At 44.4% G+C, this 22,249-nt stretch overlaps 1 protein-coding gene across 1 annotated transcript in view; it reads left to right on the top strand.

Annotated features, from left to right (window-relative positions):
* The window catches only part of APBB1IP (amyloid beta precursor protein binding family B member 1 interacting protein), a 98,970-nt gene that overhangs the window by 37,183 nt on the left and 39,538 nt on the right, over nucleotides 1–22,249 (top strand). Inside the window, exons 2-5 of the mRNA XM_062211167.1 lie at nucleotides 7,383–7,454; nucleotides 11,819–11,906; nucleotides 16,209–16,501; nucleotides 19,100–19,177. Coding sequence (XP_062067151.1) covers nucleotides 7,383–7,454; nucleotides 11,819–11,906; nucleotides 16,209–16,501; nucleotides 19,100–19,177 — 531 coding nt within the window. The remainder of the gene's footprint in view (nucleotides 1–7,382; nucleotides 7,455–11,818; nucleotides 11,907–16,208; nucleotides 16,502–19,099; nucleotides 19,178–22,249) is intronic.

Below are 22,249 nucleotides of genomic sequence, written 5' to 3'. Positions count from 1 at the left end.
CTTACTCACTTAGAAAGCAGTGAGAAACAGAGAAATAGCATTTGTATAGTGAGTGAGGTTCCACAAACCCAAAGTAGAAGCAGACTTCCCGTCTAACTGCCCTGGTGTTCGTAGGAAACATGGGATTTGGCAAACCCTGGGGACTGCCCAGCAGTTCACCAGGACCCTTGTGGGGCCCTGGTCACTGGAGTTGACCAGGGCAACCCAGAGGGGCTGCTACAGAGCGTAACCATGCAGCCTGAGACCTGGACTCTAGCCTAGCACTTCCCGTTCAGCTGAGAAGTTGCTTCATCTCACTGGGCTTTCCACAAAGCATTTTTTAACAGCGAGATCAGCAAGCTCTGAACCTTACTTAATAGCTATCTGCAGTTTTCTGAAAGATTCTAACACACTAACATAAAGGACATAGTTCAGTGTGGGAGATGCTGTGGTGACTGCTCATGCCAAGTGCTGAGTGCTCCTTTGTCTCAATGTCTCATTGTGCACTAAGCCCAGGAAGATCCATCACTTTATCAAGGTGGGATTTTGGGGCCAGGATTTACTGATATGCGTACCAAGTGCATGGACAGTTAATCTCTCTGCTGGGCCTGAAGTCCCACTGAAAGTATTGACATGAAAGCTGGGTATTGAATAGTAAAGAGGATTTTATGAAGGAGTTGGGTGCACGGGAGGATATTAGGGAACCAGCACACCCAAAGACAGATAAATTGTACAAGGAAAAACCAATACAATCTACTGGGTAGAACAAGGGGAGGAGGAAAGGCCTGTGCTAAGGTTTCCAAATTGGACTAGTAATGACAAAAAGACTTGTTCTCATCTGCTTTTCATTACTATAACAAAATACATGAGGCAAGCCGACCTCAGGAAGAAAAGGTGTCTATTTAGCTCACTGCAACCTCAAAGGCCAAGATCATCAGGTGGACACACTGGCTTGCCCTCAGTTGTGAATCTGATGTTGGATGACATTGTGGTGGGAAAGTGTGTGAGACAGGAATTAGGATTAGGATTAGGTTTTTATAATAACTCATTCCTACTCTAAGGAAAAGTCACTCCAGGAGACCAACATCCCTTCCACAGGCTGCATCCCCAATGACCTAAGGGCCTCCTTGAGGTCCCACCTCTTAAAGATCCCATCACCCTCCATATCACGCTGGAGACCAAGTTCCCAGCACATGAACCCTTGGGGACAAACCACATTCAAACCATAGCAGGCCATCAACCAGGTTAGCGAAGAAGAGATTGCCTAAGAGGGAAATGCTGAACTGGACCAAAGCTTGCGATGTATTGAATTGGCTGATTGTTCACAAGCTATCCTGACAGACACGATAAAGGCTGTGCTGCTCTTGGTGTAGAATCATGGCTACAATTACTAATCTAAAAGACACTGAAGTCTTCATCCAAAATGAGTTAAATGTGTGAGGTTAACTTTGGCATAGATATAATATATGTATGTCTTGTTAAGCATATGTACCAGAGTGCTTAAGGTAGATTTATTATTTAAATACACATTTTTAGAGTTTAGGTATGTGGGAAAGAAAAACTCCTGGAGGATAAAACAAAGACCTGGACCTTGGGAAATATTGGCAGGGAATGCAAAGCAGGGTTTTGACTGCGTACGTGTCTTCAGCTGTCTTACCCCTCACCTACTCAACAAAAAGAAAAATAAAGAGTATCTGGTAGAGTTTTATTCCAATTTTCATTTCACCATCAGTGTGTTGTTGTTCCCCAGACACAAAATGAACTCAGCAATGACACACCCATAGAAGGATTGTAACTCCACCCAGTCGTGGTGTGACCATGGCTTGTTTTGCAACACATTGCCTCATTGTGACTCCTCCACCCCAGCGCTTGGGCGACTGCCCCAAATCGCACTTCTGAACCTCAGGATGGGATTTCTCTCTCTCTCTCTCTCTCTCTCTCTCTCTCTCACACACACACACTCTCACTCACTCTCTCTCTCTCTCTCTCCCCTTCCTTCCTTCCCTCTGTCTTCAACCTTTATGTTGACCTTTGGAAACCACAAGTACAAGTAGACACAGCCCAGTTTTCTCATGCACACTGTGTGTGTGCGCATGCATGTGTGTTTGATGCTTGTCTGTCGACCTTCTTTGCAGGGAAGGTAGTCATGTAAGATGACTAAGTTTTCCAGTTAACCCAAGTTTCAGTTAAATATAGCCCTCTAGGCCCCTCTTACCCTTTTCCCCAAGGTTCCGACTCTGTCAGACTGGGGTCCATTCAGCAGCATGTCTACTGTGGGCTGATGACTGTAGGTTCACACGACTTTGATGTCGACTTCCTTTAACAATTCACTACAAGGCTCTAGGGGGAAGCAATGAAAGTGCAGGGGGAGAGCTTTCCAACCAGCCGAGCACACGGAGGGTTTCAGGAGGGGTCACAGGATGTGCCGTGCTTTTGAGTTATTTCCATCTTGGGTGGGTGATTCACCTGCTGTGCCTCAACTCATGGCACATCCGTGGTGCGGTCAGTCTGAGAATCAGAGTCTCGGGGCTCGATAGGTTTTTCTGACTCACTGATGTTGCATTTCCTTTCAAGTCTTTATTCTTCATCATTTCAGTATTTTTCCCAAACGTAATGATTTAAGAAAACACGTCACTGGCAGGCTTCTTATTATTAGGGCCATATTGGGTTCCCTTAAGTTTATTGTGACATTGGTTGGCAGTGTTGAGGTCAACAGCTAAATCTATTCTTTCTCCACTCTGAATGGATTGCTTTTTTCTAATTAAAAAAAAAAAAAACCTGAAATGTGTTACCATCAGTACTTATTCCTAACTTTCCTTGTGGTACTTATTCTTAACTTTCCTTGTTCACAATAATTTGTCTGAAGGATCTTTCTATTTTATCACAGTTGTACTGCATACAACTCCAGAGACAATAAATTCACATGGGCAGTTCTGGAGTTCTTTCGTTTATTCTGCTACCTTCCTCTTAGTAAAGAATGAAAAGTCTACGACAAGATTTTGAATGCCATATTAATTAGTTTTTTAAACCACTGATTTTTTTGTTTACTTAAATATTGTCTTTCCTCCATTTTATAGGAAATTTTGAGAAGGGGGGGTACGATGCTGATACTTTGTAAGCAACTGGGAGGGAGTAAAACCATGTACAGATGAATCCTCACATGAACTCCCTTCTTCAACAAGACCTGGGGTCACTTTTTTTTTTTTTTTTGACAGAGTTAGACAGTGAGAGAGAGAGACAGAGAGAAAGGTCTTCCTTCCGTTGGTTCACCCCCCAAATGGCCATTACGGCCGGAGATACGCCGATCCGAAGTCAGGAGCCAGGTGCTTCCTCCTGGTCTCCCATGTGGGTGCAGGGCCCAAGCACCTGGGCCATCCTCCACTGCCTTCCTGGGCCACAGCAGAGAGCTGGACTGGAAGAGGAGTAACTAGGACTAGAACCCGGCAGGCAAAGGATTAGCCAAGTGAGCCGCGGCGCCGGCCCCCTGGGGCCACTTCTGCCTGCAGTACACACTGAGTCCACTGGCACACACAGAACAGAATGAGCAGTTCCCATCCTCCATCACCAGTGCTGTGTTTGATTGCTCCCTAACCCGGCTGACATAGACCTACACTTGCAGTGTCTGCCCCACCTGCCACACGTGGTCCCACCTGCCTGCCACACGTGGTCCCACCCTGAGCACCTGCTGAATGACTTCCTTGGAGTCCAGTGCCTCCATACACCTGATTATCAGGGTCTGCTCCCAAGGACTGTGCTTGCTGCGGGGTACCTAGACCCTCTCTTGTCCTAACTAAAGTCCCCTTGCTGGTCCCTCCTGGCCAGTCCAGTGTTTCCATTGCCTGTGCATGACATGTCCTCTGCTGGAAGCCAGATAGAATGCTCTGGAAAATGAACCTATCTCATAGCAAGTCCTCCAGCATCCAACATGCACGAGATAACACATGACTAGGAAGTGTTCTGGGCAGCCACAGCTCACAGTGGCTCTTGTGTTTCGCAGAAGGAGGGCGAAGAAGAAATTGTTGTGGGGAGTAGGAAATTCCGGTGGAAAATACATTCAGTCGTGTTTGGTGAGGCTAGGAAAATTATGTGGGGAGGCGGATTTTCCTTCTTCAAACAGAGAAAGGTGGAAAAATTCAGCAAGATTTTGTTACATCAGATTCCCGAGATAACTATTGAGGATACGTTGAGACGATGAAGCCCGAGTCTTGTAGGGCGGATACTGAAGGTTCTGCTATGATCCACCCAGGATGGCGTCTGCAGCCCCGTCTCTGCTGATTGCTCAACGTCAAGGCTGCACGGGGTGCTAAGTGTCTTGATATCAAGCGTGGTTTAAAGAACAGTCCTTAAAACACAGTGCTAGAAAAGCATTGTCATCACCATCAACAGAACATCACTTTACTTTCAAGGACCGGGTTCTAGTCCCGGTCGGGGCACCGATCCTGTCCCGGTTGCCCCTCTTCCAGGCCAGCTCTCTGCTGTGGCCAGGGAGTGCAGTGGAGGATGGCCCAAGTGCTTGGGCCCTGCACCCCATGGGAGACCAGGAGAAGCACCTGGCTCCTGCCATCGGATCAGCGCCGTGCGCCGGCCTCAGCGCGCTACCGCGGCGGCCATTGGAGGGTGAACCAACGGCAAAAAGGAAGACCTTTCTCTCTGTCTCTCTCTCACTATCCCCTCTGCCTGTTAAAAAAAAAAAAAAAACGATTTGGGTAATTTTTAAGAAACAGAGTTACTATGAAAATACATATGAAATACATATTTTCTAAAGAGGTGGATAAATTCTGATTAGCTAAAGCTATTAAAAATGAAAATCGGGGCGGGCACTGTGGCATAGTGGGTAAAGCAACCACCTACAATGCCAGCATCTCATATGGGTGCTGGTTCTAGTGCCACTGCTCCTCTTCCGGTCCAGCTCTCTGCTGTGGCCTAGGAAAGCAGCAGAAGATGGCCCAAGTCCTTGGGCCCCTGCACCCATGTGGGAGACCAGGAAGAAGTTTGCGGCTCTTGGCTTCGGATTAGCCCAACTCTGGCCATTGCGGCCATCTGGGAAGTGAACAAGCAGATGGAAGACTTTCTCTCTCTCTCTCTCTCTCTGCCTCTGTAACTCTACTTTTCAAAAAAAAAAATTTTTAAATCTTTAAAAAAAAAAAGAAAATGTGCTACTTCTAATGTATTAGTCTGAAGTCACATGAAAGGCTGAACTAAAAGCTTGCAAGATTATTTATTTATTAAGATTTTTTAATTTATTTGAAAGTCAGAGTTACACAGAGAGAGGAGAGGCAGAGAGAGAGAGAGAGAGAGAGAGGTCTTCCATCCGATTGTTCACTCCCCAGATGACCTCAATGGCCGGAGCTGCACTGATCCGAAGCCAGGAGTCAGGAGCTTCTCCCAGGTCTCCCACGAAGGTGCAGGGGCCCAAGCACTTGGGCCATCTTCTACTGCTTTCCCAAGCCACAGCAGAGAGCTGGATTGGAAGAGGAGCAGCCAGGACTAGAACCGGCGTCCATATGGGATGCCGGTGCTTCAGGCCAGGGCTTTAACCTGCTGTGCCACAGCGCCAGCCCCTTCACGTTTATTTAAGGAAAGTTTGATCCACCTTGACTTATTCTATTTCAGCTGATTAGTTTATTTTTAATTTTTATTTTTTTTTTTTTCATTTTCTTTTAAAGGCAAAAAGAGAGAGAGAGACAGAGGAGAGAGAGGTGTTCCGTCTGCTGGTTCACTCTCCAAATGCCTGCAACAGCAGGAGCAGCGCCAGGCCGAAGCCAGGGGCCCCAGAGTAAAATCTGAGTATCTCATGTGGGTGGCAGAGACCCAAGTGTTCCTGTCATCATTTGCTGCCTCCCAGAGCGCACAGTGACAGGAAACGGCATCTGAAGCAGAGCAGCCCCAAGGAGTCCAGTATGGGATGTGGGACCAAGCAGAATCTCACTCACTGAGCCAAACGCCTACCCCGAAATAATTTATTTAAAACTCACACATACATATATGCAGAGATAATACCATTATGGTTAGATTTTTTTAAATCTTTATCTTTTAGGATTATATATGGAAATATTTACAGAAAAATAGTATTCATCTCAAAATAACCTATTGCAGAATTTGATGTATTTAAATTTAAAAGATTAGGGCAAAATATTTTTAAATTAAAAAAATGAAAGATTGTCATGAGTTGATCATTATTGAAACTTACCAATGAGCACATAGTAATAATTATATCATTCTAATATTGTATACATTTTTAATTTCCATATAAAAATATTATAACACATAAATCACCTAGACGCTGTTTAGTTTGAATACAATGATCAGCCCTGGATTCTAACGCTCCACCCCCTCCAACACCAAAATCCACAGGTGCTCAAATCCCTCCTACAAAATGGCATAATGTTTGCATATAATCTGCACACACCTTCCTGTATGTTTAAATCATCTCTAGATTACTTATCATACCTAACACAATGTAAATGTTATTTAATAGTTGTCACGCTCTATTGTTTAGGGAATAATGGCAAGAAAAAAAGTCTGCATATTCAGTACAGATGTAATTTTGGGGAGGGGAGAATATTTTCCATCTATGCAGTTTATCGAATCTATGACTGTAGAACCCACAAATATGGAGCCTGTAGATCCAGAACCTGCAGATAGGCAGGCCGACAGCCGTGCACACTGATCCTGCACACTCAATGGACAGTTCACTGAAGCCGTCCTTGGCATTGGTGTTGGGGGGCAGTTAGAACTCGACACTCGACTCTTGGAAATACCCAAATGATATATCTGTCACAATTAATGACCCACAACCAGCTTCTCCTATCCACTGTAATTCCCTCACAACACTTTCTCTGGCTGGGACAACCACTTCCTTTGGTATAGGAAGGAAAGCCTACAACGTAATAAATGCTTTATTTCCATCTCTTTCTCTTAGCCACGTGGCCACTGTAGTTCTAAGTGTTCATTACACAACACTTTTAGATAAATGTACAGAAGTGTCAGAGGTCTCTTTGTTAGCATTGAATGGCTTGCCTGGCATCGCGCTCATGTAAGGGGCAGCTCTTCACTTCTCTGACCCAACTCTCTGTGGTCTGAGGTTTTCTCCTTTCCTACGAAGGCTCCTGCTAGGAGGTGGAGTCCCTGATGGTATCCACTGTGTCTACTTGGCTCCAAGGAGACTTACTGAGTGCAGGAAAAAAACAAAGTTGCTTGATTGCTTTGAGGCAGTTCTCATGGTTTGGCTCAGCCTTGAACCGGGCAAGTTTGATGATGGTCAGGCATTGAACTTCGGGCTGAAATGCACCTTCCCAACACATCTGCCCACCAACCAGGTGTTGGAGAAAAGAGAGAGATAATGATTATTGCAGGCTCACACGTCTATTAGACTGTAAACATCTGGGCTTCTTCTTTTTCAGATGGGGGAGTCAAGCGAAGATATCGACCAAATGTTCAGCAGTCTGCTGGGAGAGATGGATCTTCTGACCCAGGTAAACTTCCCTTCTTACTTTGAAAATTGGAAGGGAAGTGGGGTTAAGGAATTTAGTTTCAATGAGACGAGAGAATTGTCTTTAAAAATAAGCAAACAAATTGGAGATTGGCAATAGTACATATTCCTGATATAGCTGTGACAGTGGTGGGTTCACGAAATTAAGCTTTTCTCTGATTGTTCCCTTCTAAATTCAGTTACTTTACTCCTTTGGTCACACATCCACTCTGTCAGGGCAGTGCTCATGTCTCTGTGGGCAGACATTTGGCATCACAGGAAATCTCCCCCAGCAAATCTCCCTACCGCCATCACTTGGCAATTTTCCCAAGATGAGCTAGGAAAATGACATCATCCTTATTCAAGATTTTTTTTTTTAACCAACCCTTGAGGAAATGTTACATCTTAAAGATCTCCATGTGGCCTGATCACTCAGTTCATCGCTTTCTCGTGTTAAATATCAAAATAACAATGACTCCATATTTCTAAATATGATAAAGATCTTACATTTTCTCCAGAAACAATGCAATTGGTCCATGTTTTCAAAGACTATTTATTTTAGGAAAAAGAAACCCATTTTAGTTAGTATCGATTTTACATTCCTCATAAAATTCAAAAAGGCGTAGATTCTATAAAAGATGAGACAGAATATGGGACCATCGGCTTAGATGGAGGGGTGCTGGTTCACGGGGGACCTCATTTCTCCGGATGAGGACTGTGTTTTTCCCGCCGGGGAGGCCCTGTATGAACACCGGTGGCCTCTCTGTGCGTTCGCTGGTGCAGCCTGCAGAAGTCACTGTTCTGACTGGTAGGGGTCTGGGATTTTCACGGGACCACTATGAGTATGGCCAAGATAGCCCAAAAGTAAGCAAGCACCCCTCTGCATTTCCCAGACCTGCCCTCCCTCAAGGCCCTTGGGTTTTGCTCTTTCTTTGTTGTGTAGTCGTAGGTTTGCGTGGCTTACGCAGGCCCTCAGTACATAGGCTCCGAGACTTCAGGGTAAGGAAAAGACCCTACCTCGTCCTTGAGTCTAAAATCTCTCCTTCAATCTGCCCCCTGTTAACTGCTCTTTGGGATTACTGGAGATTTCCTCAGCCATTAGAAAAGGCGGCATTTTGTCACCATTTGTGGATTTTGTGCCTGTTCTATTCTTTAAAACTAGGACGTGGTTGAGCGGGGCAGATAAACATGGGTGTTAGGATAATTTCCCAAAATAGGAAAAAATTAAACTAAAATGTAATCATATGATTGTAATTTTTTTCCTTTGAAATAATTTCAAGTTTACAGAAAAGTTAAAAGAACAGTACAAGGGCAGGAATTTGGTGTAGCAATTAAGATGCCACATGGAGTGGCCACACCTCATATCAGAGTGCCTGGGTTCAAGTCCTGGCTCCCTTCAAATTCCAGTGTGCACCATGTGATGGCTCAAGTACTTGGATCCCTGCCATCCACGTGGGAGACTCAGATGGAGCTTCAGGCTCTGGTTATGGCCTGGCCCAGGCTGGATGTTGCAGGCATTTAAAGAATGGAGCAGAGGATGGGGGAGATCAATCTTTCTCGCTCTCTCTCTCTCTCTTTTAAATAAAATAAATAATTTTTTAAAAAAATAGTACAAAGAACTCCAATTTATTTTTCTGTCCCATTTCTCATTAGTTAGCATGCTAGCCTATTTGTGTTAGTGTCTCTCTCTCTCCCTCTCTCTATCTCCTCATAAAGATGAAATTCTAAATAACTGGCAGAGAACTGTGTTGGGCCAATGCATTTGGAACATCAAAAGCTGCAATTCTGCATCACACATGAGTTCTGTACATCAGTGGAGGAAATGTGCCAGAAACGTTTGTGTCATCTGAAGATCTGAGTAGCTTTTCTAAGCGAGATAGAATGCCCAGAACCTATAAAAGAAAGAGTAAGATATTCTAAATATAAATTTTTATTTCTTCACGGCAATATGTTTGTAAATTCTTCACAGAAATACGCATTCAGAATGAGAATAAAAATTAACAAAAATGAAACTTTTTATTGGCCGCCATTGCTAGAGCCTTCTTATGACTCTGAAAAAGTGATAAACAAAGGGAAAGAATTGAGAGTTTATCTTCGTTTCCCTCGGGTCCTAGTCAAACTTTATTTCAGAAAAAATAAATAATTGGTGAAAGGAAGTTCTTTGTGGCAGAATCCCAGTAAGTACATTGGAAAATCGCCGCTGTGGGCTTCTCATCAGACACATTTCGAGGCCGGTGCCGTGGCTTAACAGGCTAATCCTCCGCCTTGCGGCGCCGGCACACCGGGTTCTAGTCCCGGCTGGGGCGCCAGATTCTATCCCGGTTGCTCCTCTTCCAGGCCAGCTCTCTGCTGTGGCCCGGGAAGGCAGTAGCGGATGGCCCAAGTGCTTGGGCCCTGCACACACATGGGAGACCAGGAGAAGCACCTGGCTCCTGGCTTCAGATCAGCGCGGTGCGCCGGCCGCAGTGGCCATTGGAGGGTAAACCAACGGCAAAAAGGAAGACCTTTCTCTCTGTCCCTCTCTCACTATCCACTCTGCCTGTCAAAAAAAAAACAAAAACAAAAACAAACACACATTTCGGGCGCATGGTTCGGAGCAGCTCAGGGTAAAGCAGGGTTCTCAAGTGCCAGTCGTTCACCTCCATGGATTTTGCCACATCTGGAACCACCTGACTTCTCATTTTCTTAATATTTCTCATTCAATGATTTTTTGAACGTCACCTCGAGCAGTGAGGTGTTCTACCTTGAGTTCTGCGTTGAAGCATCCAAACAGAAACACAGTTTACTGTTCAGTGTTTGCATCTGTGTGAGCCACATCCAATCACTTCATTTCACATTTCACTGCATACCGGGTTCTGGTATGACTCTCCATGATTAAAGACCTCCTTCCGAAAATCCTTTGCCTCTCTCTCCCCACCACCCCACTTCACTAGAACTCCATTGTATCACAAATTTATGTATTCTGTTAGAGAACTACTTCTAAGTTCATTAAAAAGCAAAATAGACTATTACTGAGAAAAATTAGTTGGCCCCCCGAGTTGTGATGTAGACTGCTTGTTTTGACATTCAAAAACAAACTCAGATAATGAAGTTCATTGTACTTACTCTCAGTAAATTTTTCGTTTGTGTGTTTCATCCACCAAACTCCCCTTTCCCAGGTATTTTTTGAGGGATCATTCTGTTTTTAAAAATGAATTTGGGGATTGTAGTCACTTTGCTCTATAATTTACCTTTGACTCTTAATTGATTGGATTAATATTTGAGCACCTTCTTGATTAATAGATTTTTGCCTACTTAAAATTAACTTTCAAATACCTAATGATTGGTTTCTTTCAGAATTTTAAAAAATAAACAAAGGTATCAGTTACTAAATCAAATTAACACCAAGGAAGTATGTACTGTCGTAAAAACATTCATGCTTGAGAACAGGTGAAGAAATCACTTCTCAAATTATAGACAAAAAAATTCTTGGAAATGTAAGGCCGGTGCCATGGCTCACTAGGCTAATCCTCCGCCTTGCGGCGCCAGCACACCAGGTTCTAATCCCGGTCGGGGCGCCCGATTCTGTCTCGGTTGCCCCTCTTCCAGGCCAGCTCTCTGCTGTGGCCCGGAAAGGCGGTGAAGGATGGCCCAAGTGCTTGGGCCCTGCACCCCATGGGAGACCAGGAGAAGCACCTGGCTCCTAGCTTCAGATCAGCGCAGTGCGCCGGCCGCAGCGCACTGGCCGCGGCAGCCATTGGAGGGTGAACCAACGGCAAAGGAAGACCTTTCTCTGTCTCTCTCTCTCACTGTCCACTCTGCCTGTCAAAAAAAACACAAAAAACAAAAAAAAAAAATTCTTGGAAATGTAAATTATAAATGTCATATGACTTTAAAATTATATAATGAGTCACTTGTTCCTAAGTTTTTAAAAGCACTGTTTGTGAATTAGTAATGTCTATTGTGTCCTAATTTGTTTTTAAGAAGAGTATCATTAGTTAATAATAACAGCATAGCATTTTACTGTACGATGGCAGATTGCCTGATAACTTTTATATGATTACTTATATCTTTATAGAAACATATATATTATATGTATTCATTACAGGAAACTCTATGTTTTACCAAAATGAGCTCAACAATCTCATTCTCAATCATTCTCAGTTGACAAGTTCTGTTTCAAGATATTCCTTCTAGAACTTTTAAGATGCAGTTTTCTGTAGGGGAAAAGAAATCACATAAAACATTTTCAAACAAGAATATGGTTCTTAAAGAACCTATTTAGACAAAAAGTGTGTAAATAATAAAGGTTTTTTTGACTTGTTGATTAAAATGTACCGCAAAAATATTTGTCTTGAATAACTTGGGGCGGGGGGGCTGTTTTCACAGAGTCTAGGAGTGGACACTCTCCCTCCTCCTGATCCTAAACCACCCAGAGATGAATTCAACTATAGTGTGGGTTTCAAAGATCTAAATGGTAAGTACAATCATTTGTCTTCTTCAGTAATTTTAAATAGCAGTGGCTAGATTCTGTATGGAACAGGCATGGGCAGGTAGCCTAGCAGTTAAGATGCCCGTGTTCCATATCTAAGTGCCTAAGTTCAAGCCCCAACTCCAGCTCCTGCTAATGTAGTCCCTGGGAGGCAGTAATGATGACCCATGCCACCCACGTAAGAGACTTGGATTGAGTTCCTGGCTCCTGGCTTTGGCTAGGCCAAGCTTTGGCTATTGTCTACTTCCCAAGTAAACCAGTGGATGGGAGCTTTCTCTGTCTCTCCGCCTCTCAAATAAATAAATAAATAAATAAATAAATTTTTTAAAATCTGTATGGAATTTCAGTTTGAAAACAAAATTGAAGAAATCTGGACATAGTGATAGATATCATTGTTAAAAATCCTTGATTTCATTTTTTTTTATTGTGTCCAGATTGAATTAAAAAGCCAAGAAGATATCTTTGCCTATAATGAAAGGGATCATCCCACATCCCACATCCCTCAAGACTGTCTTGTTTTTTTAAGAAGTAAGGGGAGTTTCTTCTTGTTAATAAGCCCATTAGGCAATCAGGAGTAGTATAGGAAAATATCAGTAAAAATGTCCCATTAAGAATGGTAATGAACTGTCCATTCCATATTAATTGATCAAAACTGACTGGGTGCTCTGTTGGTCCTCAAAAAATTCACAGAAAAATGTATATTCTAAAAAAAAGCAATGTGTGGATCTCGAAAATGTTTTCAGTCAAAATAAACGATTTTTTGAATTCCATTTTGCCTGAGCTTTTTGAAACTCCCTAATATACTCATGAATAATTTATTTAATATTTTTCAGTTTTCCTTGGGTTGTCACTTTATTGCCACTCTTCTTCCTTGGTACAGGAGTCTTCTGCCCATGTGTTATTGAAATGATAGTAAGTCTCCACCAGCGGCTTGCCAACTAATGAGAATCAGTACAACCTTGAAAAACATGTGCCAAATACTTGGCAGTACCTGCCCAAAGTATAAAAAATAGTAAGACAGAAGCCAACGTACAGGAATCCGGAGTTGCTTTGTTTCTGTCAACTGCCTGTTTCTTGGTAAACATAATACCCCTCTTCCAATTTTCTGTTTCCTACACTCTTATCTGTTTGCTGCATAGCTGATTTCTGGCCATGACTTCTATCAAGATGGTAACACCCGTGAAGTTTTGAAAAATCAATGCACGTGTGCAAAATGACAACAGCAATAAATAACTTAGGATCGAAGATATGAAAAGTGTTGGCTGAACCACACCACACTCATAGTACCTGAGTGCTTTTTAATCAGCTCAGCTAAAAAATAAAATTTAATCAATTCTTAAATTGTTGTCTACTCAGTGCTTTCAGAGGGCTAATGCAGTCCCCAACATCAAAAAAGTGCTGAAAATACTAGAAACAAAGAAATCCAGCCATGTATGGACCTAGCAGTATTACAGCACAGTCGCAAGAGACTCCGCTCATTACAGACCACCTACGCGTGTGGCCTCATTTGGGTTTAGGACAAAACTGTTAAAAAGTACCAGTGTGTACAGAAATTTAAATGCGTTGGGAATTGCATTAGGAATTGATTTTTTTACTGTTTTTGCTTTAAAATATTGCTAGAATGAGTTAAAAATAGTTCTCCCAGTATCATTCAGGGAGTTAGCAACAAATTTCAGAACGAAATCCATTACTGTCTCATTCTCCAATTCCATATTACTCATTTCTTTATTATTAAATTAATTAATTTTTTTAAAGATTTATTTGTTTGAAAGTCAGAGTTACACAGAGAGAGGAGAGGCAGAGAGAGAGAGAGTCTTCCATCCGCTGGTTCACTCCCCAATTGTCCACAATAGCCAGAGATGCACCCATCCGAAGCCAGGAGCCAGGAGCCTCCTCTGGGTCTCCCACATGGGTACAGGAGCCCAAGGACTTAGGCCATCTTCTACTGCTTTCTCAGGCCATAGCAGAGAGGTGGATTGGAAGTGGAGCAGCCAGGTCTCAAACCTGCGCCCATATGGGATGCGGGCGCTTCAGGCTAGGGCGTTAACCTGCTGTGCCACAGCACAGGCCCCTAAATTTAATTAATTTATATTAAAATATTTAATCTGTATTAATTTACCTAGGCGGTTTTTATAGCTATATTCATAAATAATGTCATAAGTTAGATTAATTTTGCTGTGAAAATTAATGTGTCATTAACAAAATTTTTTTCCTATAATTTTTATAATGAATTCAAAGGTTTAGATATCAAATATCCATCTTTTTGATTGTTGGGAAATTACAACTAGGCTTTCTTAGTTCCATATCTTTTCACTGAAAACATTTTAAATTATTCTAACTAGATTTTATGAAGAAATTACATATAACAGTGTGTTAGAGGAGAATAAACCTTGTTACACATTCGGGAGATTGAAACCCTCGCCCAGGGCTGTACACTAGAGCCGCTGGCATTCGTGTCATCTGCTCCATGGTGTGCATGATGCTGATGTTTGGCAAGAATTGTGTCACGAAGCTTTCTGTGTGTTCTTTACCACGCGGGCTGCATTTTCCTGGCTCCATTTCCTTGTTCCGGTTGGTGCGACCCACAGCCGCTAGAATCCCCTCCCTCCCAGGAGATGGCGGTTCCATCTGCCCTAAAACTCTTCCCTGCCCCCACCCACCTAGGGAGGGCGTGGCCAACCGTGGCCCCACTCCCACCACGCCACCCCAGCCAGCCGCTTTCCCAATCCGAGCCAGTGAGGGTCAGCTCACACTTGGAAGGAAGTGCCAAGTTCAGGGTCATCATAAAGCCTTCGCATTGAATCCCATTGAGCAGCTCTCTGCCTCCTCCACAGTCGTGCCATACTCGCTGCTGTTCATGATGAGTTGCTCTTATTTCGGATGCACAGTTTCCTGTACCTTGGGTGGTGAACCTTACAGGGGCCCCCCCTGCTCTCCACTCCCCAGTGTAAAGGCATTAGTATCAGCGGTGCTCTGTCTGTCCTCCCATCGCTGTCCAGTATCTGCCTCTCCTGCCTCTCCAAAACTCTAAGGTCTTGCCCTAGAATGTTCGAGAATTCCCCACGTAGGCCTCTGTCCCTGGGCTTGCTGGTGTGTGGGGCGCTCTAGTGTGGAGAACACATTTCCCTTTTCTGTCCTCGGTGTGAGGAACTCCCCCGAAGCCCTCAGTCATCACCTAATATATACTAAACTGATCTTCTGTATACAAAGAGAATTGAAAATGAATCTTTACATGAATGGAAGGGGAAAGGGAGCGGGAAAGGGGAGGGTAGCGGGCGGGAGGGAAGTTATGGGAGGGGGGAAGCCATTGTAACCCATAAGCTATACTTTGGAAATTTATATTCATTAAATAAAAGTTTAATTAAAAAAATAAAAAAATAAAAAAAAAAAAAAAAAAGGAAATGCTGCACTTGTGAGTCCTCAGGCCTGCTCATCCTATCACAACAAATCAGATGATTCCCCCTCCCCAAATGGTGCTCTTGCAAAGGGCCTTCTGGGTCAGGCGTTTGGCACAGCAGTCAAGCCCCCTGGGGCCCCGCATGCCAGAGGGGAGTGCCTGGGCCTTGAGTCCCTGCTCCACTCCCAACTCCAGCTTCCTGCTAATGCACACCCTGGGAGGCAGCAGTGATGGCGCACATGCTTGCGTCCTTGTCACCCTCGTGGGAGACCTGGGTGAGTGCTGGGCTCCAGGCGTTGGGCCTGCCCAGTCCTACCTGTTGTATGCATGTAGGGACTGAACCAGTGGATGGAAGATCTCTCTGTGTCTCTTGTTTCTCTGCCTTTCAAATAAATACAAATTAAATGAATTTCTTAAAAGATTTATTTATTTATTTGAAAGAGTTACATACAGAGGGGAGGAGAGGCAGAGAGAGAGAAAGAGAGAGAGCGGTCTTCCATCTGCTGGTTCACTCCCCAGTTGGCTGCAACAGGCAGAGCTGCACTGATCCGAAGCCAGGAGCCAGGAGCCTCCTCCGGGTCTCCCACATGGGTACAGGGGCCCAAGGACTTGGGCCATCTTCTACTGCTTTCCCAGACCACAGCAGAGAGGTGGATCAGAAGTGGAGCAGCTGGGACTTGAACTGGCACCCATATGGGATGCCAGCACTGCAGGCAGTGGCTTTACCCACTATGCCACAGTGTCAGCCCCTAAATGAATTTTTAAAATAATGATAATGATGCTATTAAAAAAAAAAAAAAAAAAAAACATGATCTTCTCTCTGTTTTTCCAGGCTCAGATGTGTGTGTGTGTGTGTGTGTTTTATCACTAATATAATTTCTCCCCATCAGAGTCCTTAAACGCACTGGAAGACCAAGATTTAGACGCTCTCATGGCGGATCTGGTGGCAGACATAAGTGAGGCTGAGCAGAGGACAATCCAGGCACAGAAAGAGTCCTCTCAAGGCCAGCGTCACTCGGCGTCTCTGGGGACACCGAGCTGCAGCAGCGTGGCCTCTCTTGCTTACGGAGCGAATGCCGCAGCCACCAGTAGCAGCGAGTACGAGAATGACTTACCTCCCCCGCCTGCTGACCCTGTGATAGACCTTCCATTGCCACCACCACCCCCCGAGCCGCTCTCTAAGGTAAGTGCGCGGGGCCGGGGCCAGCAGGTCCGTCCACCTCTGCTGCCCGTCGGCTTTCCTTTCTGGGGAGTGATCACTGCGGTCGTCAGGGCTCTGAGATGCTGAAAAGCAACCGTGCTGAGTGTGTTCATTGCAAAGCCACAGCGTGCATAAGCAAGAGGCATGGGTGTGCGTACAGAGCACGCTGGGGTGTGGTTAAGCCCGCTGCTCCGGACTCTCACATCTCTTAAGGGAGTGCTTGGGTTCAAGTACTGGCCCCACTTCGGATTCCAGCTTCCTGCTAATGTGTACCTCAGGAGGCAGCAGGTGCTGGCTCAAGTACTTGCGCCTCTGCTATGCACATGGGAGACTCGAATTGATTCCCTGGCTCCTGGGTTTGGCCTGGCCTTCACCTAGCTGCTGTGGGCATTGGAGGAGCAAAGCAAGGAGCTCTCTCTTCTCTCTCTGTTTCTCAACTAAAGAAAGTTTTTTTAAAAAAAAAACTATCAGGGTCTTATTCAGGATGTATTATAGTTTAGTTAAAAACCATACTCATATTTGTACATAGACACGCCCTGATGATACTCAACCTGTTGGGGCAGTGTTTTATTAACTGTGTGTGAACCGTGGAGCTAAATTATATATTTCCATGTCTCCTATTCTAGCCTAAGATATTCATTACACATTTTCTGAATTGGACTAACTTGAGTTTTGTTGAATTTGTCAACCCTGTTCAGAAGGGTAAAAATGTGACCAAGTCTCATTGATAATATCATAGTGCAGGGTGTGGGGGCGTAGGTTAAGCCTCTGCCTGTGTTGCCAGCATCCCACATGGTTGCCAGTTGGAGTCTCAGTTGCTCCTCTTCTGACCCAACTCTCTACTAATGGCCTGGGAAAGCAGTGGAAGAAGGTCCAAGTGTGTGGGCCCCTGCACCCATGTGGGAGACCCAGAGGAAGCTCCTGGCTCCTGGCTTTGGATCTGCCCAGCTCTGGCCATTGCAGTCGTTTGGGAAGTGTATCAGCAGATGGAAGACCTGTCTCTCCCTCTGTCTGTAACTCTGCTTCTCAAATAAATAAATAAATGTTTTAAAAAAAGAATATCTTACAGTAGGAGCCCAGCCCCACTTCCCGTGGCTTCTACATTTGTTATCCTATATAATAATGATCAGGATTTGTCAATGTGAATGACCCTAAAGTTCATAGCATGTCTTATAGATGCACAAATATTAAAACAAGCCAAAATTTAAATCATCTGCTATCCTACTAATTGCTCTATATGTATTTATTATAGAAAAATTATTGGAAAATGGATGATCAATAGGGAGCAGGCACTCTTAATATGGGGTCTGTGAAGATTTTAAGGAGGCCAGGAATCCCCTGGAATTAAATACCAAATTCAATATGAATGGGAATTTCTGCAGGGTTCCTAACACTGTCGACACATCTTTAAAGGGGCTATGGATCAGCTGGCACCACGGCTCACTAGGCTAATCCTCCACTTGCAGCGCTGGTACCCTTGATTCTAGTCCTGGTTGGGGTGCCAGTTCTGTCCCGGTTGCTCCTCTTCCAGTCCAGCCCAGCTCTCTGTTGTGGCCCCAGAGTGCAGTGGAGGATGGCCCAAGAGCTTGGGCCCTGCACCTGCACAGGAGACCAGGAGGAAGCACCTGGTTCCTGGCTCCGGATCAGCACAGTGCGTTGGCCGTAGCAGCCATTTGGGGGGTGAACCAATGGAAGGAAGACCTTTCTCTCTCACTGTCTAACTCTGCCTGTCAAGAAGAGGGGTGGGTTATGGATCAAAAGAAATTGAAGAACCCCTGGTAATGGGCCAGCATTGTGGCTCATCCTGCATGTGAGAAGGCAGTGAAAGATGGCCCAAGTACCGATGTGGAAGACCAGGATGGAGTTCCTAACTCCCGGTTTCTGCCTGGCACAGACGCAGCCATTTGGGGAGTGGACCACTGAATGGAAGAGCCATCTCTCTCTCCAGCACTCTGCCAATAAATAAATAAATCTTTAAAAAAAATGGTGTAAGAAGATCCAAGTCTAATTATAATGAAACCAGAACAGCTTATTTCCCTATCTCTATAAATAGCAAAAAGCCTTAATAACCATATTCTCAGAATATTACATCGTGTAAATCAGAGGGCTTTGGGCTTGCACGATTCTCTATCCTGTTCTCCCTGTTCCTGTTTGTCAGTGCTTTTGGTGTAAATGTTAAGCTTGAGTCTTAATTTTGGGGGAATTAAGGACCATTTTAAGAATCACATACCTAGGAATCCCTAAAAAGACGCCTTGATCCAAAATTATGCATAAAACTTCGGGAGAGATCAGATCCCTTGTAAAAGGTCCAGCTATAGATTCCTTAGGGTAGATCCCAGGCTGGGAGCCAAGCAGAGATTTTTTGTGTTCTAAAGATGTGACGTTAAAGACATCATTTTATCTTTTTAATTACTACTCCCAAGATACAAAGGGTGGCTGCTGCCTACATCTTGGCTGCAGATTTTTGTTAAGAGCTGTGTGAAATTCGCTAAGGTACTCACTAAGACAGTGGGGGTGGCGTGGGGAATTCCTCGCTAACAGTAGTTAATGAGCTGTGTTGAATCGTTTGCAATTTTACAGGAAGAGGAAGAAGCCCGGGCCAAAGCTGATAAAATTAAGCTGGCGTTGGAAAAACTGAAGGAGGCCAAAGTTAAGAAGGTAAGCTGTGGATAGCAGCAGTGTTCACCCTAGCTAAGATATGGAATCAACCAAGGTGTCCATCGTGAGGTGAGGCCATAAAGAAAATGCCATATATGTATGGTGAAATAGTATTCAGTTGTAAAAAAGAGAGTGGAATTCTGTCATTTGCAACAAAAATGGTTGGAATCAGAGGACATCAAATTGAATGAGATAAACAGATACAGAGACAAACACCACACATTTTAGCGGGTGCTAAAATTAGAGAGAGAGGTGGAAAAGAGGGAAGGAGGGAAGGAGGGAGGGAGGGAGGGGTAGGAGAGAGAGGAAGAAAGTAATGCTTGAATGTGTCAGTGTGTCAGTTTTGCTGCAAATACAATGTTTTGTCAAACTATTCTAAATCTTTGTCGAACAAATTGATGTGAATTCTACACTACTCTAGGTTAAATAATTTCGTATGAGTAAAGATGAATACCTTTTCCTTCGATTATTGTGTACAGCCTGTGCCTGCTTCCATGTCAAATTGTGGGTTTTTTTTTTATTCTTTATTTGTAGAACTCTTTATTTGGTGTAGCCAATAAGCCTTTTACTATAATGTAAACAAAAATGTTATCTCAGAAAATAATAAATGAGACCTTTTTTAAAAAGCAAAGCACATGAATTCTGGAGCCACACTGACAGCACATTTTAGCTGTGCATCTTAGGCAGCTCACTCGGCCTCTCTGAGAGTCAATTCTGTCATCTGTTAAAAAGCATAATAAAATAGTATATCCTAGAAAAGAAGGTACACTCTTACCAGTTTTGTACGGGGGAAGTTAACTTCATGACATCTTACACTTAATGATGAATAACATTTAAAATGTTGAGTAGTACTATCCAAACAGTTGCAATGTGGTTTTGGTTTTGTTTTTGTTTGTTATTTTGGAGACAAAGATGGATTATGTAGTAATTTCCTCTGTGATATCAGCGCATTTGGACTGATACATGGGGGACTTATAGTCACATATGCATGCAACTTTCCTTGGCCTGTCTGGGATATTTTTGTTGCTTTCCAGATTTTTTTTTTCCTAAGAGCTGAAATTGTGGGAGTAGAATTTACCTTCAAGAACAAAGGGAAAGGCTCTTGGCTTGGCTGCTGCACAGGCTTGGGGCCCTTTGAGCTCTATTTTTAAGACACTTTAAGTAAATTTCCACATCCAGAGCCCCCTCCCTTGAGGGGAGACCTCCGGGCCTTTGCATGACCCTCATGCTGCTGCAGGTGGTGCTGCCTTCTGACCTTCCCTGAGTTGGAGCACACCTTGGCCTTGCACTTCCTCAGTTGCTTTTGTGCACATTTCCCATCCCCTGGGCAGCCCCTAACCCCCAGCCCCACCCCGGCCTGCCCTGGCTGTCCAGGTTTTCCCCCAGGATGCCACAAGTTATTTTGCTAGTGTTCTGGTCTCTCAGTTGCACTGGTGTTGAGTGATTTGCCCCCAACCTTAGTTTCCCAATAGGCCTGTAATTTTGTTGTGCACTTTTTACAGAACATAGGTTTCTGAGGAACATGTGTGTTAGAACAGAATCATCTCTCTTTGACCTCACTGGAAGTACACACCTGGGGCCAGCTTTGTGGCACAGTGGGTTAAGCCACCGCCTCCAACACTGGCATCCCATGTGAGCATGTGTTCAAGTCCCAGATGCTCCGTTTCCAATCCAGCTCCCTGCTCATGCGCCCCGGGAAAGCAGCAGAAGATGGCCCAAGTACTTGGGCCCCTGCACCCACGTGGGAGACCTGGGTGGAGTTCCAGACTCCTGGCTTCCACCTGGCCCAGTCCCAGCCACTGAGCCACTTGGGGGGTAAAGCACTGGATAGAAGATTTCTCTCTCTCTCTCTCTCTCTCTCTCTCTCTCTCTTTCTCTCTCTCTCTCTCTCTCTTTCTGTAACTCTACCTTTCAAACAAATAAATAAAAATAGTTTATTAAAAAAAGTACACACCTAATGATAAAGTGTTATTACTAGTTAATTTGGTAAATTAAGGGAAAGATCAAAGTATCTTCCTCTTATCTCAACTCCTCTGTGAGTCCTCAAGGAGCAACTCTTTGTTTCGTGCAGAGTTGGGTGAATTATCTTTGGTGTCCTGGTGGGCTCTGCACTGTATACACCTATGGCTCCTCCCACAGCACGCGGAATGCAGGTGCCTAACACGTGATGGTTGTTATTCAATGGAGACAGCGGTAATCCTTGACCATTCCTGGGTCGGGTATTCATGGTTCATCAGACAGTCTTCCCAAGTCCTGCATGAACTTCCTTGCTGTTATTCTGCCCTAGTCTCTGCCTGTGATGAACTCCCACAGTCCCTCAGCGGCTGGCACAGTCTTGGCTGCTGGGCTGTATCTCACCCCCTCCCCTGGCCCAGCCTGGGCCCCCAGTGGGGCCTGCAATCCCTCACCCACTACTCTTAGAAAACTCTTTACCCCTTGTCCTCTCTCTGAACACCTCCTCTTCTAAAGCCACACTCTCCACTCTGCCTGTCAAAAAAAAAAAAAAAAAATTAAAGCCACACTCTCCCCACGACTGATTTTGCTGCTATTTCCTGCCACACAACAGACAGCGAGAGCACTTAGCCATCATTTGGCTTAGACGAATTATAACAGTAAGCACAAAACACAACACACCTGGACTCGCCAGAGAAGCAGTCGCTTGGGTTTGTGGGAAAGCAAAGAAACTGATAACAGGAGTTGTTTGTTTGCTCTGACGTCAGACACAACATATGTATTTCTTAATACAACAGGCTGTCCATGACACAGAACACGAATATGATGTGCTCACACGCAATCTACCATGCGCTTTTTGTTTTTAAAGATTGGTTTTATTTACTTGAAAGACAAGGTTACATAGAGAGATAGAGCCACAGAGAAAGAGAGGCTTCCACCTTCACTCCCCAAATGACTGCAATGGCCAGAGCTGAGCTGATCAAAGCCGGGAGCCAGGAGCTTCTTCCAGGTCTCCCACGCAGGTACAGAGGCCCAAGAACTTCGGCCATCTTCTACTGCTTTCCCAGACCATAGCAGAGAGCTGGATTGGAAGCGGAGCATCTGGGACTCAAACAGGTG

Source organism: Lepus europaeus, chromosome 14 (assembly GCF_033115175.1).
Source record: "Lepus europaeus isolate LE1 chromosome 14, mLepTim1.pri, whole genome shotgun sequence".
Lineage (NCBI taxonomy): Eukaryota > Metazoa > Chordata > Mammalia > Lagomorpha > Leporidae > Lepus > Lepus europaeus.
Note: the sequence above shows the minus strand (reverse complement) of the source record. Positions and strands in the feature narration are given on the sequence as shown.